We start from the raw sequence: 14,975 nt of genomic DNA on the forward strand, positions 1-14,975 counted from the left end.
ATGTGAGATGCGGGATAAGTGATGTGGGATGGGAGATGTGGGATTGTGGGATGCGGGATGTGGGATGTGGAATGTGTGATGGGAGATGTGGAATGCGGGATGTGGAATGTGCCGTGAGGGAGCAGGAATGCGGGATGAGGGATGCGGGATGAGGGATGTGGAATGTGGGATGGGAGATATATGGGATGCAGGGTGAGGGAGGCAGAGGCAGGAGATGGGATGAGATACAGAATCCAGAGGCAGGAGGCAGGTGCTGTGTGTGGAAAATGTAGATGCAGATGTGGATGTGGAGACAGGATGAAAGAAGTGGGATGGAGATGTGGATGTGGGATGAAGGAGGTGAGACGCAGATACAGATACAGATGCTGATGCAGATTTGGATGTGGGTGCAGGATGAAGGAGGTGGGATGCAGATACAGATGCAGATGAGGACGAGGATGTGGATGAGGGATGCTCCTGTCCCTGCTGCCCCCTCACCCTGTGGCCTCAGCCTGCCGTGGGGCTCCCCGGGTCCCCAAGGAGAGGAACCATCTCCACAGGTTCACACAGGCTGCCCCACGCCAGATGCACCAGAGGTTCTTGGTGCCATGTCAGCACCTTCACAGAAAGGTTGTTTCTTCTGTTCTTGTTCCTTTTGTCACATTCCTCCTTTTCCTGGAGCAGGGACATAGCCCAGAGGCCAAGACCCCACGAGAGGCTTCTCTCCTGCACAGTTTCTGCAGAGGAGATTCACCTGCAGGCTTTTGCAGGAAACCTCAGCAAAGCCTCTGTCACAGGGCAGGGTCCACCTGCCTTGGGGAGGCCTGAGAGGTATAAATATAAATATTATAAATAATATAAATAAAGATAAAGATAAAGATATAGATACAAATGTCACCGCCTCCCTGCCCCAGGAATCATGAAATCATTAAAGTGGCAAAACACCTCCAAGATGGAGAGAGACAATTCCCAAGGGCTGCAGGGACAGGAGCCAGGGAATGGCTTCCCAGTGCCCAGGGCAGGGCTGGGTGGGATCTGGGGCAGGAATTGTTCCCTGGCAGGGTGGGCAGGGCTGGCACAGGGTGCCCAGAGCAGCTGTGGCTGCCCCTGGATCCCTGGCAGTGCCCAAGGCCAGGCTGGACACTGGGGCTTGGAGCAGCTGGCACAGTGGGAGGTGGCCCTGCCATGGCACGGGTGGAAGGAGATGATCCTTGGGGTCACTTGCCATCCAGACCATTCCAGGAGTCTCTGCTCTGCCTTTACATTCTGCCTGGGAGCCCCGGGCAGACCAGGGCAAACCCATCTGGTGGTGGGGCTCACAGCTTACCCAGTCTGTCTGGGTGATCCATCAGGCAGGAATCCCACCCCGAGCGGGGCCTCCCTCCTTGTCGGCCCCTCTGCAGACCCACAGACCTGGTCCCTAACGCTGCCAATCTCCGGGAGCTCATTTGCTTTGCTGGTTAATCTTTAACTCTCCTTTGTGCCCACAAGAATAACTGTTCTCACTGATAACCCCGGCCTGATCCCTGTGGGCTCAGCTCCCTAATTAACTGATGGAAATTGCTGATATCCCTGGCACAATAGCAGTGCATAGCCAGTACTCTGCTACAGAATTTCAGACTTTATTGAGGTATTTATTCCTTCTTTTTTTAGCAAAGAAAGCAGGCACAGCCTCATTCTCCATTAGACGTTTCTGTGGGAGGGAAATCAATGGAGGAAATGATGTTTGGTTCAAATATTTATGTGGTGACATCACCCAGGGTATGGGCATTTCTCCGAATGAAACCACATCAGGTGTGTGATGCACAAAGCCACAATTGACCATAGAAATGGCACACACAGAGTCGTGGAATCGTGGAATGGGTTGGGTTGGAATCAGATAATCATAGAATAGAATCCCTGGGGTTGGAAAAGCCCTCCCAGCCCAGGCAGTCCCCCCTGTGCCCACCTTGTCCCCAGCGCAGAGCTCTGAGTGCCACCTCCAGGGGACACCCGCAGGGATGGGCACTCCAAAGCTCCCTGGGCAGTGCCAAGGCCTGAGCACCCTTTCCATGGGGAAATTCCTGCTGCTGGCCGAGCTGAGCCTCCCCTGGGCCAGCCTGGGGCTCTGATCATTGTGAGAATTCACAGCTCTCGGGTGTTTTATTGCCCAAGTCTGTGCAGTTGTTCTTCACCAGCTGGCACCAGGTGAAGAGTTTGCCCTTCCGTTTGTAATTAATTTCTGCTGTCTTTCTGAGCTGTGTGACCCCTGTGAGGCTCCACCACCCACCGCTGCCATCAGCACAGACCCCAGCCCCAGCTCATGCCATGGCTCTGGTGTCACATTTGGCTTCCTGCAGCTCTCTGGTGGTCCGGGACTGACCTGATTTTTGCTCTGTCCACAGCTGGATCCATCCTGACGGGACCAGCAGCAGATGTTGGCCCTGAGGATGTCAGCAGTGGGAGAGGAATTTTTCACAGGTTTGTGAATCTCAGCCAGGCTGATCCCTGGAGACTGGCACAGCAGAGCTGTGGGAGGTGCTGGTGTCCAAGGCCCTGGTCCTCAGTGGTGGAGAAAGTGTGGATGGAATGCTCCTCAGGGAGGTTAAACAGGGGATTGGAAATAAAACTCCCCCAGCCCATCCAGCATCTGCAGCCCGTCACTGTCTGCTGGACTGGGAGAGCCATTCCCAGTGCCTGGACGTGGAACCAGCATGGAACCAGTGTGGAACTGCTGGAAACCAGTCCTGCAGAGCCTGGGAGCCCAGGCCCCAGAGATCCCCCAGCAGACACCTCCCTGCCAGGTCTCCCACCAGGACCCCAGGCCTTTCCCTTCTCCTTTCTGGTCAGATAATCCTCATCTGGAATAAAAGCCCCAACTATAATGAAATTTTACCCAAAATCTGGACAGGTCTGCTCAGGCCCAAAGCAGCAGCACAGTCTGCCCTTAGGCACTGGTTTATTCCTGTTAATTACGGTTAATGACAGCGAGGAGCTGCTGTGACTCAGCCGAGTGTTTGGATTCTGTGGGACTGACTTTCCAAGGACACCACACAACGTTCAGGGACGATTCCCAATCCAGGAGGGTGATCAGTGCCCAACAGCCTCAGTCTGTAATCCCACCTCTGACCCTCACACAGCCCCGGAGCCACTTCCAGCCTCCTGCAGGGAGCTGCTGCCAGCAAAACCCTCAGGGAACAGCACCCCCGGCCAGCTGGGAGCCCCTCTGACACAGAGACTGCAGGGATTCTTTCTTTGCTTCTTTCCTGGAACTTTATTTCCTTCTGGAGGAAGGTGTCCCTGCCTATGGCAGGGGGGGACTGGGTGGGTTTTGAGGTCCCTCCTGATGCCTTCAGTTCTCTCTTTGCTGTATCCCAGGTTCTGTGGTGCCCAGGGGTGCAGCTCTGAGCTCACAGTCAGTATCACTCAGCTCTGCACACAGCAGGGACACAAAACAAATCCTTCTCCTGCTGCACACCAAGGACACCTGGGACAAGTTTTCAGGCCCCAAAGCACAAACAAGGGTGGGCTGAGGAGAGAGAACAAGAAGGATGGGACTGCATCACCTGGGGCTGGAACTGGACAATTCAACCCCAATGTGCAAATGGACCAAAACTTATCAAAGTGTGAGACCTCCTGACCATTTGTCCATTTTGTGACCATTTTGGGTCCATTTTGTGACCATTTTATGCCCATTTTGGGTCCACCTTGGGTGTAGCCCTGGCCAGGCTCTTGTCCTGCCCAAGGTGGATCCTTAATGACTTTCAATAAATCTCCACCTTATTCTCTGCCTCTGTCCAGTCTCTGTTCCAGCTCAGCCCTCCCAAGGCGTCACTCCCAACCCAAAGCCTTCCATCTTTCCATGGTGCTGTCCCCGGGCTGGCTGAGAGCTGGGCACAGCTCAGAGCCCAGAGCATGGCCCCTGCTCAGTGCCCTGAGTTTTCAGGGTCTCAGGGAGCTGAGCCGTGCCAGCTTTGCTGTCTGTCAGCTTGTCAGTGGCTTTGTTTTCAGCAGCTTTCCTTCAGACCGTGGCAGTGGTTCTTTTGCTCCCCGTTGCATGTGACAGTTCTGGTTTCCTTTTCTCTGCCAAGGTCAGGATTAAGACACAGGAACGTCGATGTGGAGTTTGGATGTGGATGTTTATTGTTTCTTATCTAAGTACAGACTAACGAGGTGTGACCTCTAACCGGCAAGTTTGGAAACAAAGCTAAAGGGGAGCACCTCTCTATCTCTACCAGGTCTTTTCAAGGACAATCCATCCAATTATTTATCCAAAATATTTTATTTTAAACCCAATAACTAATTACTTGAAGTCTGCAGTGCGGACTTTATTTACCAATTACAGAAACCCACCCAAACCCATGGAGAAGAAGGAGGAAGAGGGTGAAGAAGAAGGACTCAGACAACACCCAAAGTCCTCTGTCCTGACTCACATGTATTACTGTATACCAAAACCCCAAAATCCACGTTTCCAGAATTCCAACAACTGCAGGGTGCAAACGTGCCTTTGACTGGATGAAGAGAACAGCAAAATTCTGTGCTGAGGGAGAGAGATTCAAGACTTCAGCGTGCTGAGGTGGAGGAGAGAAATACTGCCCAGGATGGCAGGGCCTCCAGGAGAGGGGACAGGAGTGGGACAGAGGGACACAAGCAGTGACAGACAGGCACAGGCTGGGACTGGAGACCTCACGGCTGCAAACAACTCTGGCATGCTCAGTTAAGGAAACACAAGCTCAGAAAGAGACAAAAATGGTTTGAGGTGACAAAGAGAGCAAGGAATGAGCATCTGGTGTGGGAAAATGCAGCGTATTTAGGTGAGGAGGGTGTACAGGGATACAGGCAGGACAACAGGGAGGGATCCTCTGTGTTCTGCTCCATCCCATGCACAAGTTCCCCTGCAAGGACAAGGTGTAGACATTCACATGGGACAACCTGGAAGGGTTTTTGGAGAGATGGGGGATCTGCACCCCCATGAACACGCTGTCTGTCAGGGAAAGGTCACAGGAAATGTAACAGAGGCCTGAAGCACAGGTAAATGAACAAGCCCCATCCCTGGGAGTGTTCCAGGCCAGGCTGGACAGGGCTGGGAGCACCCTGGGGTGGTGGAAGCTGTCCATGCCCATGCAGGGGCTTGGGATTGGATGAGCTTTCATGTCCCTCCCAACCAAACACTCCTTTGATTCTGTGATTTCTGCTTGTCAGCACATTTTGTCTGGGTAAACATCAAGTCTCTGATGATCCTAAATGGCTCCAGGACCAGCTGTAAAAATCTGCAAGGGACTCTAATGCAGCAACCTGGGTAAGAGGGAGTAAATGCATTGCTGTGCCTCAAATTCCTGATGCTTACTGCAGCAGGACAGTTAAACCAGGAACAGACCAGGACGTGTCTGGGAAGGGGTAGTGTCCTCCTGTGGCAGTGCCATTTGGGGCAGCTCCATTTAGGGGCACCTCCATTTAGAGGCCAACTTCCCTGTTCAAGTCCATGGTGACCAAACAAGACAAAGGAAGCTCCAGGGCAGGAGAGGGCCCAAGGGGTGGCACGGACTCCTCACTGAGAGTGGACCCAGTAGAGGGGGATCTACCAAAAGACCCCCAAAGGCCCTGGACCCATTTCCAGGGAGACCCAGAAGAACAGACTGTACATGCTCACATGAAGAGCAGGACAGCCCATGCCAGGGTGAGGAGACCTACCCCCAAAAAGTGCCCCCAGAGCCCAGGCAGTGCCCCCAGACCCAGGCAGTGCCCCAGTGCCCCCAGAGCCCAGGCAGTGCCCCAAAGCCCAGGCAGTGCCCCCCAAAGCGCAGGCAGTGCCTCAGAGCCCAGGCAGTGCCTCAGTGCCCCCCAAAGCCCAGGCAGTGCCCCAAAGCCCAGGCAGTGCCCCCCAAAGCCCAGGCAGTGCCCCAAAGCCCAGGCAGTGCCCCCCAAAGCCCAGGCAGTGCCCCCAAAGCCCAGGCAGTGCCCCCAGAGCCCAGGCAGTGCCCCCAAAGCCCAGGCAGTGCCCCCCAAAGCCCAGGCAGTGCCCCCAGAGCCCAGGCAGTGCCCCCCAAAGCCCAGGCAGTGCCCCCAAAGCCCAGGCAGTGCCCCCCAAAGCCCAGGCAGTGCCCCCCAAAGCCCAGGCAGTGCCCCCAAAGCCCAGGCAGTGCCCCCCAAAGCCCAGGCAGTGCCCCCAAAGCCCAGGCAGTGCCCCCCAAAGCCCAGGCAGTGCCCCCCAAAGCCCAGGCAGTGCCCCCAGAGCCCAGGCAGTGCCCCCCAAAGCCCAGGCAGTGTCCCAGAGCCCAGGCAGTGCCCCAAAGCCCAGGCAGTGCCCCCCAAAGCCCAGGCAGTGCCCCAAAGCCCAGACAGTGCCCCCCAGAGCCCAGGCAGTGCCCCAAAGCCCAGGCAGTGCCCCCCAGAGCCCAGGCAGTGCCCCCAAAGCCCAGGCAGTGCCCCAAAGCCCAGGCAGTGCCCCAGAGCCCAGGCAGTGCCCCAGAGCCCAGGCAGTGTCCCAGAGCCCAGACAGTGCCCCCCAAAGCCCAGGCAGTGCCCCCAGAGCCCGGGCAGTGCCCCCAAAGCCCAGGCAGTGCCCCAAAGCCCAGGCAGTGCCCCCAAAGCCCAGGCAGTGCCCCAGTGCCCCTCAGAGCCCAGGCAGTGCCCCAGAGCCCAGGCAGTGCCCCAAAGCCCGCGCAGTGCCCCCAGAGCCCAGGCAGTGCCCCAGAGCCCAGGCAGTGTCCCAAAGCCCAGGCAGTGCCCCCAGAGCCCAGGCAGTGCCCCAGTGCCCCCCAGAGCCCAGGCAGTGCCCCAAAGCCCGGGCAGTGCCCCAGAGCCCAGGCAGTGTCCCAGAGCCCAGACAGTGCCCCCCAAAGCCCAGGCAGTGCCCCAGAGCCCGGGCAGTGCCCCAGTGCCCCCCAAAGCGCAGGCAGTGCCCCCCAAAGCCCAGGCAGTGCCCCCAGAGCCCAGGCAGTGCTCCAGAGCCCAGGCAGTGCCCCCAAAGCCCTGTTTGGATCAATGCTGCAGCCAGGAGTGCTGATCTCCTTTCCTATCCAATCTCTCTTTCACACTCCTCTGCCTCCCTCTTGCATTTACTCTTTTATTTCCCTCACTATTACAAAATAGGGGCTGAACATGTCCGTTTCCACATCAAGTGCAGTTGGCCAATAAAACTTGGTGAGCTTTGATTTTTTTGACCCTTCTGGCTTCTGCCATCCCTTTGTGACCGTGGGCACCTGTGTCCCTTGGGTGCTCCCTTCTACACCAGAGTGGGATGTGACACCTGGTACGACTGAGTCACCGAACAATAAAACAACAGATTTCAAAGACAAAACAGCTGAGATGAACACACAGTGATGCACTGGGAGAACACATCAGATGGAAGATGACAGGCTGGTGCCTGACAATTATCTCTCAGGAACAAGCTGTCACTGCTCTGACAATGTTACAACACAGTTCAGTGATCAGCAGTTCCAAAAACAAAGCAGATATTAGAAATTCCCTGGCAAGGAGCAGAAAACTGGCCAGGACAGTGCAGGGCGTCTGAAACTGCTACAGTGCTGTGCCTTGAGGGGAAAAAACTCCTCTTGTGGAGCGAGCTGAGGTGGCAAAGGGTCAGAAATGTGTGGGGGAAGATCTGCCCAGTGACATCTGCAGTGTGAGGGCTCAGGAGCAGGAGGTTGTTTTCTGCCTGCCAGGAGGGGACAGCCAGGGGAACAGGGACAGGAGCAGAGGGAACGGCCTCAGGCTGGCCCAGGGGAGGCTCAGCTCGGCCAGCAGCAGGAATTTCCCCATGGAAAGGGTGCTCAGGCCTTGGCACTGCCCAGGGAGCTTTGGAGTGCCCATCCCTGCAGGTGTCCCCTGGAGGTGGCACTCAGAGCTCTGCGCTGGGGACAAGGGGGGGAGGACTTTTCCGACCTCAGGGATTCTGTGATCACCGGAGCAGGGTCTCACAGAGCCTGAAGTGCTCACACATGAAATTCAGAACGATTTGTTCCTCAGGCAAGTGACTGATCACTGACACAGCAGTGATGTGAGTGAGGAAAAGAGCAAATCAACCCCCAGCGCTGCTCCAGGAGGAAGGCTCTGCCCCCACGCTGAGGGAAGGGCTTTCCACGGGCCCTGGGGAAGCTTTTAGCACCAGTGGATGTGCTCAGGTGGTGCATGGCTTCCCCTCAGCACCTCACTGCTGGTTTGTGCTGGGAGCTCTGTCCTTCCTCCTGAGGCAGCAGCCTTGTGTCACTTGCTGCCTTTGGCATTTATTCCTTTATTCCACGCCCAGAGCCCTGGGTCAGTCTCTCCTGGGCCCCTCTGCAATCCCAGGTGGCTGCTGTTGGAGTCCAGGACATCCCCTTGGATGGCCTGGGAGCTGAGGAGAGGAGTTTGAGCCCTGGACAGGGGGGTGTGGAGCCGGTCCAGGGGGCTCGGAGACCTTGGCACAGAGCCCAGGAAAACACCGGGTTTGATTTTAATCCATGGGAAAAGCTTTCAACATTGCAGAAGTAATTACAAACTTCCAGGATGTGAAAATTGTAGTCTAGCACAGTAGATGATGTAGAATTTAATAGTTTTAGGGTTTATAGAATAGAGGTAAATGGGGACAAGATGGTGGAATTTGGGTGGTACCTCATGTACTTCTCCTTCTTCCTCGTCCTCCATCTTTTGGGGCGGTGATGGCACAAAGTGGTCAGAGTGGATTGGAGCAAAGTAGAAATGTCACTTCTGGTGTGGGCACTGGGCATTGGCACAAAATAGTAAATAACTAGTACGTAGTTATCTGTATAAATGTTAGGGGACATCCCATCTGTGGGCAGTCCCCTCGTGTCCCAGCTGCTGTCCGGACCTCGGCTGGGAGCAGAGAAAATTTTGAGATACCAAATAATAAACAACACGAGAAACCTGAAAACAGACCTTGAGGACTCTGCTTTTTTACACGGACGCGACTCGGGGCTTTTTAGAGGGCCAAGGACTTTAAACCACCGAAATCTGGGGTGAGGAAACCCTCCCGACAGCTGCTGCAGAGGAAATGGGTTTGTCACCAAGGCCCAGGGCTCATCAGCCTTGGGAAAGGAGCCCTGGGTTGTTTCCCAGGCAGGAGGTGCCACCTGTGAAGGAGGCTGCACCGGCCAGTGTCACCAAAACACTGTCCCCTGTGCTGATAAACGCTGGCAGGAGCCAAAGCTCCTTAAAGAGAGGGGGAAGTTCTCCCCAGGGCCAGCACCTGTGCCTGAAACTCTCCTGTTAAAGCTGCCCCAGAAGTGCTGAGTGTTCCTGGGGTGGTGCAGAGAGTTTGGAGGCTTTTGGGGCTGCTGGCTTGGCAGTGATGTGGGGGCAGAAATGCAGTTATAAGGCAAGTTAGCTACTTCCCAGTTCTCAGCTTTGTGTGTCTGTCTCCTCAGGCCTGTAGCTGCTTTTTCTGGGGTGTTTTGTGCTATTTTAATGCTGTAAATGCTTCATCTTGCTTCCGCGGGTTTCAAAATTCTTCTTAAAACGTGTCTGTTTTAGATCCTTGTGCTGTGTCGACAAGGAATGGGAAGGAATTTTCTTGGTTAAGTCTCATTGTTGGTCGGTTGGTTTGGGGTTGTTTTTCGGGTCGGGTTTGTTGGTTTTTTTTCAGGAAATTACCATAAAAATGGTCCCAGCCTCTAGGCCAAGGCACGATGGTGTGAAATGTCCTGTGTTGCTCAGATCAGAGCAGGCTGGAGCAGCCTGGCACAGTGGAAGGGAACCCAAACCCTTCTGTGGTTCTTTGAGGACTCAGGTCTCTGCTGGAGACCTCAGGAGAGGGTTCCCACATCTCACACATGGATGAAGGAAATGTTTTCTTGCCTTAGCAAACTCCTGCAGCTCCTGGCCCACCCAAGGTGCTGGTGTTTGGTGCCGCTCTGAGCACTCCTGGGGACAGCCCTGGACTCCCCACGCCTTGGTGCAGAAGGTTTGGGGGCTTTGCTCTGAAGCAGCGGGGTGGCAAAAGGACCCCGGAGCGGGTCTCCCAGAGCATCCCCTCCTCCCTCAGGGCTGATGGGTTATTGCTCAGCCCGAGCTCCCTCCAGGCTGTTTGTCCCCGAGCTGGTGTTGGCCTGATGATAACGTGTGACCTTGCAGCTCGTGAGGGCTGCATCGTGTCCTTGGTGCCACCAGCTGTGCCAGGTCCTCCTCAGGAGTGCCCGGCCCCCAGAGCCCGCCCTGGCTGTGCCAAACCCTGCCCTGTGCTGTCCCCTGTGCTGTCCCCTCTCCCGTGCTGTCCCCTCTCCTGTGCTGTCCCCTGTGCTGTCCTCTGTGCTGTCCCCTGTGCTGTCCCCTGTCCTGTGCTGTCCCCTCTCCTGTGCTGTCCCCTCTCCTGTGCTGTCCCCTCTCCTGTGCTGTCCCCTGTGCTGTCCTCTGTGCTGTCCTCTCTCCTGTGCTGTCCCCTCTTCTGTGCTGTTTCCTCTCCTCTGCTGTTTCCTCTCCTGTGCTGTCCCCTCTCCTGTGCTGTTTTCTCTTCTGAGCTGTCCCCTCTCCTGTGCTGTCACCTCTCTGGTTCTGTCCCCTGTGCTGTCCCCTCTCCTGTGCTGTCCCCTGTCCTGTGCTGTCCCCTATCTGTCCAGCTCCATCCCCTGTCCTGAGCTGTCCCCTCTCCGGTTCTGTCCCCTGTCTGTCCCCTCTGTGCACAGCCCCGTTCCCGGGATGGCCCTGGGGCTGTCGCTGCTGTCACTGCTGTCACTGTCACTGTCACTGTCGCTGCTGGCTGCCGAGGACCCGCTGCTCAATGTGTGCATGGACGCCAAGCACCACAAACGGCAGCCCGGGCCCGAGGGGCAGCTGTATGAGCAGGTAGGAGCTGCTGCTGCCCCGGGGGCACCGCCCGGGCCCCTTTACTGCCCCCGCACACTCTGGGCTGCATGCCCTCGGCCCCGCGGGCCGGAGGCGTGGAGCCGGGAATTCTGTTTGTGTGCTGCCTCCCTCCAGCAAACGGGGCAGGGGCGCGGGGCTCTGGCACTCGGTGTCCCCTCTTTAACCCCCGAGGCTCAGGGAGCGCAGAGCACACACGGGACGGGGAGGAAAGGCTCCCACCGGCTCCCTCTGGGGGATGGAGATCCTTCCTGCTCTGCCCCAGCCCTCGCTGGGAGGACGGGCTTTGCTTCTGTCCCTTGGGCCGCCACAATTCCTGCTGGGGAGCCGATCTGCTGCTGCTCCTCCGGCTCTGCCTGGCTGCTGCCCGGCTCCTCAGCCCCGAGTGACCGGGAGTTCTCTGGAGGAGAGACAGTGCTGTGGTTGTCGTGGGCTCTGTCCCCTTCTCCAGCCTGTCCCCTGCCCAGCCTGTCCCTTCTCCAGCCTGTCCCTTCTCCAGCCTGTCCCCTTCTCCAGCCTGTCCCTTCTCCAGCCTGTCCCTTCTCCAGCCTGTCCCTTCTCCAGCCTGTCCCCTGCACAGCCTGTCCCTTCTCCAGCCTGTCCCTTCTCCAGCCTGTCCCCTCTCCAGCCTGTCCCTTCTCCAGCCTGTCCCCTGTCCAGCCTGTCCCTTCTCCAGCCTGTCCCCTTCTCCAGTCTGTCCCTTCTCCAGCCTGTCCCCTTCTCCAGTCTGTCCCTTCTCCAGCCTGTCCCCTTCTCCAGCTGTCCCCTGCCCAGCCTGTCCCTTCTCCAGCCTGTCCCCTTCTCCAGTCTGTCCCCTCTCCAGCCTGTCCCTTTCTCCAGTCTGTCCCCTCTCCAGCCTGTCCCTTCTCCAGCCTGTCCCTTCTCCAGCCTGTCCCCTTCTCCAGCCTGTCCCCCTCTCCAGCCTGTCCCTTCTCCAGCCTGTCCCCTTCTCCAGCCTATCCCCTGCCCAGCCTGTCCCCTTCTCCAGCCTATCCCCTGCCCAGCCTGTCACCTGCCCAGCCTGTCCGTTCTCCAGCCTGTCCCTTCTCCAGCCTGTCCCTTCTCCAGCCTGTCCCCTCTCCAGCCTGTCCCTTCTCCAGCCTGTCCCCTCCTCATCCTGTCCCCTTCTCCAGCCTGTCCCTTCTCCAGCCTGTCCCTTCTCCAGCCTGTCCCCTTCTCCAGCCTGTCCCTTCTCCAGCCTGTCCCCTGCACAGCCTGTCCCCTGCACAGCCTGTCCCTTCTCCAGCCTGTCCCTTCTCCATCCTGTCCCTTCTCCAGCTTGTCCCTTCTCCAGCCTGTCCCTTCTCCAGCCTGTCCCCTGCCCAGCCTGTCCCTTCTCATCCTGTCCCTTCTCCAGCCTGTCCCTTCTCCAGCCTGTCCCTTCTCCAGCCTGTCCCTTCTCTAGCCTGTCCCCTGCCCAGCCTGTCCCTTCTCCAGCCTGTCCCCTGCCCAGCCTGTCCCGTGCCCAGCCTGTCCCGTGCCCGGCCTGTCCTCTGCTCTGTCGCAGTGCTCCCCCTGGAAGGACAACGCCTGCTGCACAGCCAACACCAGCTCAGAGGCCCACAAGGACGAATCCTACCTCTACAACTTCAACTGGAACCACTGTGGGGTGATGCCACCGCAGTGCAAGCGCCACTTCATCCAGGACACGTGTCTGTACGAGTGCTCACCCAACCTGGGGCCCTGGATTGAGCAGGTAGGAGCAGATCGAGGGCTCATGGAGCTCGTTTGGGTTGGAAGGGACACTAAAACTTGTCCTGTTACAACCCCTGCCATGGCAGGGCCACCTCCCACTGTCCCAGGTGCTCCAAGCCCCAGTGTCCAGCCTGGCCTTGGGCACTGCCAGGGATCCAGGGGCAGCCACAGCTGCCCTGGGCAGGGAACAATCTCTTCAATATCGAGGGTAGCTCAACTTCTCCCACAGGACAGAAAGATTCCAAGGACTTTTCCGGCCTCTGGCTGATGAAAGAATTCCTTGTGCCAAGACACATCTTCCCTGGGGCTGAAGCGCCTCTGGGATCCGCGGTGGAGCCCCGTGGGAGGGGCTGCGGGGGGACAGACCTTTCCCTTGGCTCTCAGGGGCCCTCCCCAGGGTGACAGCTCCTGTGTCCTGCAGGCTGACAGCAGCTGGCGCCGGGAGAGGATCCTGCACGTGCCCCTCTGCAGGGAGGACTGCGAGCAGTGGTGGCGGGACTGCAGGGATGCCCTCACCTGCAAGGAGAACTGGCACCAGGGCTGGAACTGGGCCACGGGTGCGTGGGCACCTCTGGGAACCTCTCCTCACCCCCAGTGGCAGTGTCACCGCTGCCAGGACCCCAGAGAGACCTCACTTCCCTGGGGTGGCCCAGCCAGGGGTGGCGATGTGGGCAGGTGACCTGCTCCGGGCAGGAGAGGGCGGGAGGGAAGGGCAGGGGGAAGGAGAGGAGGGAAGAAAAGGACAGGAGGGAAGGAGAGGAGCGAAGGAGAGGAGCGAAGAGAAGAGCAGGAGGGAAGCTCAGGAGCGAAGGAGAGGAGGGAAGCGCAGGAGGGAAGGAGACAAGAGAAGGGCAGGAGGGAAGCACAGGAGGGAAGCGCTGTGCCCGGGCTCCCAGTGACGATTTCCCCCGCGCTCTCTGTCCCCAGGCAAGAACCGCTGTCCCTGGGGCTCCCCGTGCAGACCCTTCAGCCAGGTGTTCCCCCGGCCCAGGGACCTGTGCGAGAAGATCTGGTCGGGCTCGTTCAGGTACAGCGCCGAGCGCCGGGGCAGCGGCCGCTGCATCCAGATGTGGTTCGACCCGGCGCGGGGGAACCCCAACGCGGCCGTGGCCAGGTTCTACGCCTGGAGAAAGAGATCCTCCGCCCCGGGGCACGGGCACCACGAGGCCCCTGAGAGGGACCCGGCTGTGCGTGCGCTGCCCTGCTCCGCCCTGCTCCTGCTGCCCCTTGTGCTGCTCCCGGGGGCCGCCCAGGGGTGAGGGTCACAGGGGTGGGGGTCCCAGGGGTGGGGGTCACAGGGGTGAGAGTCCCAGGGTGGGGGTCCCAGGGCTGAGGGTCCCGGGATGGGGGTCCCAGGTCTGAGGGTCCCAGGGCTGGGGGTCACAGGGGTGGGGGTCCCGGGATGGGGGTCCCAGGGGTGAGGGTCCTGGGATGGAGGTCCCAGGGGTGAGGGTCCCAGGGCTGGGGGTCACAGGGGTGGGGGTCCCAGGGGTGAGGGTCCCAGGGGTGAGGGTCCCGGGATGGGGGTCCCAGGGGTGAGGGTCCCAGGGGTGGGGGTCCCAGGGGTGAGGGTCCCAGGGATGGGGGTCCCAGGGGTGAGGGTCCCGGGGTGAGGGTCCCAGGGGTGGGGGTCCCAGGGGTGAGGGTCCCAGGGGTGAGGGTCCCAGGGCTGGGGGTCCCAGGGGTGAGTGTCCCAGGGCTGGGGGTCCCAGGGGTGAGGGTCCCAGGGCTGGGGGTCCCAGGGGTGAGGGTCCCAGGGGTGAGGGTCCCAGGGGTGAGGGTCCCGGGATGGGGGTCCCAGGGGTGAGGGTCCCAGGGGTGGGGGTCCCAGGGGTGGGGGTCCCAGGGGTGAGGGTCCCAGGGCTGAGGGTCCCAGGGGTGGGGGTCCCAGGGGTGAGGGTCCCGGGATGGGGGTCCCGGGATGGGGGTCCCAGGGGTGAAGGTCCCAGGGGTGAGGGTCCCGGGATGGGGGTCCCAGGGGTGAGGGTCCCAGGGCTGAGGGTCCCAGGGCTGAGGGTCCCAGGGCTGGGGGTCACAGGGGTGGGGGTCACAGGGGTGGGGGTCACAGGGGTGAGGGTCCCAGGGGTGGGGGTCACAGGGGTGAGGGTCCCAGGGGTGGGGGTCCCAGGGGTGAGGGTCCCAGGGGTGAGGGTCCCGGGATGGGGGTCACAGGGGTGAGGGTCCCAGGGGTGAGGGTCCCAGGGCTGAGGGTCCCAGGGGTGGGGGTCCCAGGGCTGGGGGGCCCAGGGCTGAGGGTCCCAGGGGTGGGGGTCCCAGGGGTGAGGGTCCCAGGGGTGAGGGTCCCGGGATGGGGGTCACAGGGGTGAGGGTCCCAGGGGTGAGGGTCCCAGGGCTGAGGGTCCCAGGGGTGGGGGTCCCAGGGCTGGGGGTCCCAGGGCTGAGGGGCCCAGGGGTGAGGGTCCCAGGGGTGGGCGGCCCAGGGCTGGGGGGCCCAGGGCTGAGGGGCCCAGGGGTGAGGGTCCCAGGGGTGAGGGTCCCAGGGGTGAGGGTACCAGGGGTGGGGG

General features: G+C 59.5%; 1 protein-coding gene and 1 long non-coding RNA gene across 2 annotated transcripts; both read left to right on the forward strand.

Annotated features, from left to right (window-relative positions):
• The first annotated feature begins 267 nt into the window (after positions 1-267).
• Positions 268-871, forward strand: LOC136358268 (uncharacterized). The gene is made up of 2 exons (XR_010743033.1): positions 268-539; positions 664-871. It is a non-coding gene; the product is annotated as an uncharacterized lncRNA (long non-coding RNA).
• A 9,657-nt stretch (positions 872-10,528) lies between these two features.
• On the forward strand, positions 10,529-13,755 carry LOC136358255 (folate receptor gamma-like). Its single transcript, XM_066314232.1, has 4 exons — positions 10,529-10,737; positions 12,263-12,451; positions 12,872-13,007; positions 13,378-13,755. Exons 1-4 carry the CDS (start codon positions 10,591-10,593, stop codon positions 13,707-13,709), a joined length of 804 nt encoding a protein of 267 aa, XP_066170329.1. The 5' UTR covers positions 10,529-10,590; the 3' UTR covers positions 13,710-13,755.
• Positions 13,756-14,975: the final 1,220 nt, after the last annotated feature.

Source organism: Sylvia atricapilla, chromosome 2 (genome assembly GCF_009819655.1).
Source record: "Sylvia atricapilla isolate bSylAtr1 chromosome 2, bSylAtr1.pri, whole genome shotgun sequence".
Lineage (NCBI taxonomy): Eukaryota > Metazoa > Chordata > Aves > Passeriformes > Sylviidae > Sylvia > Sylvia atricapilla.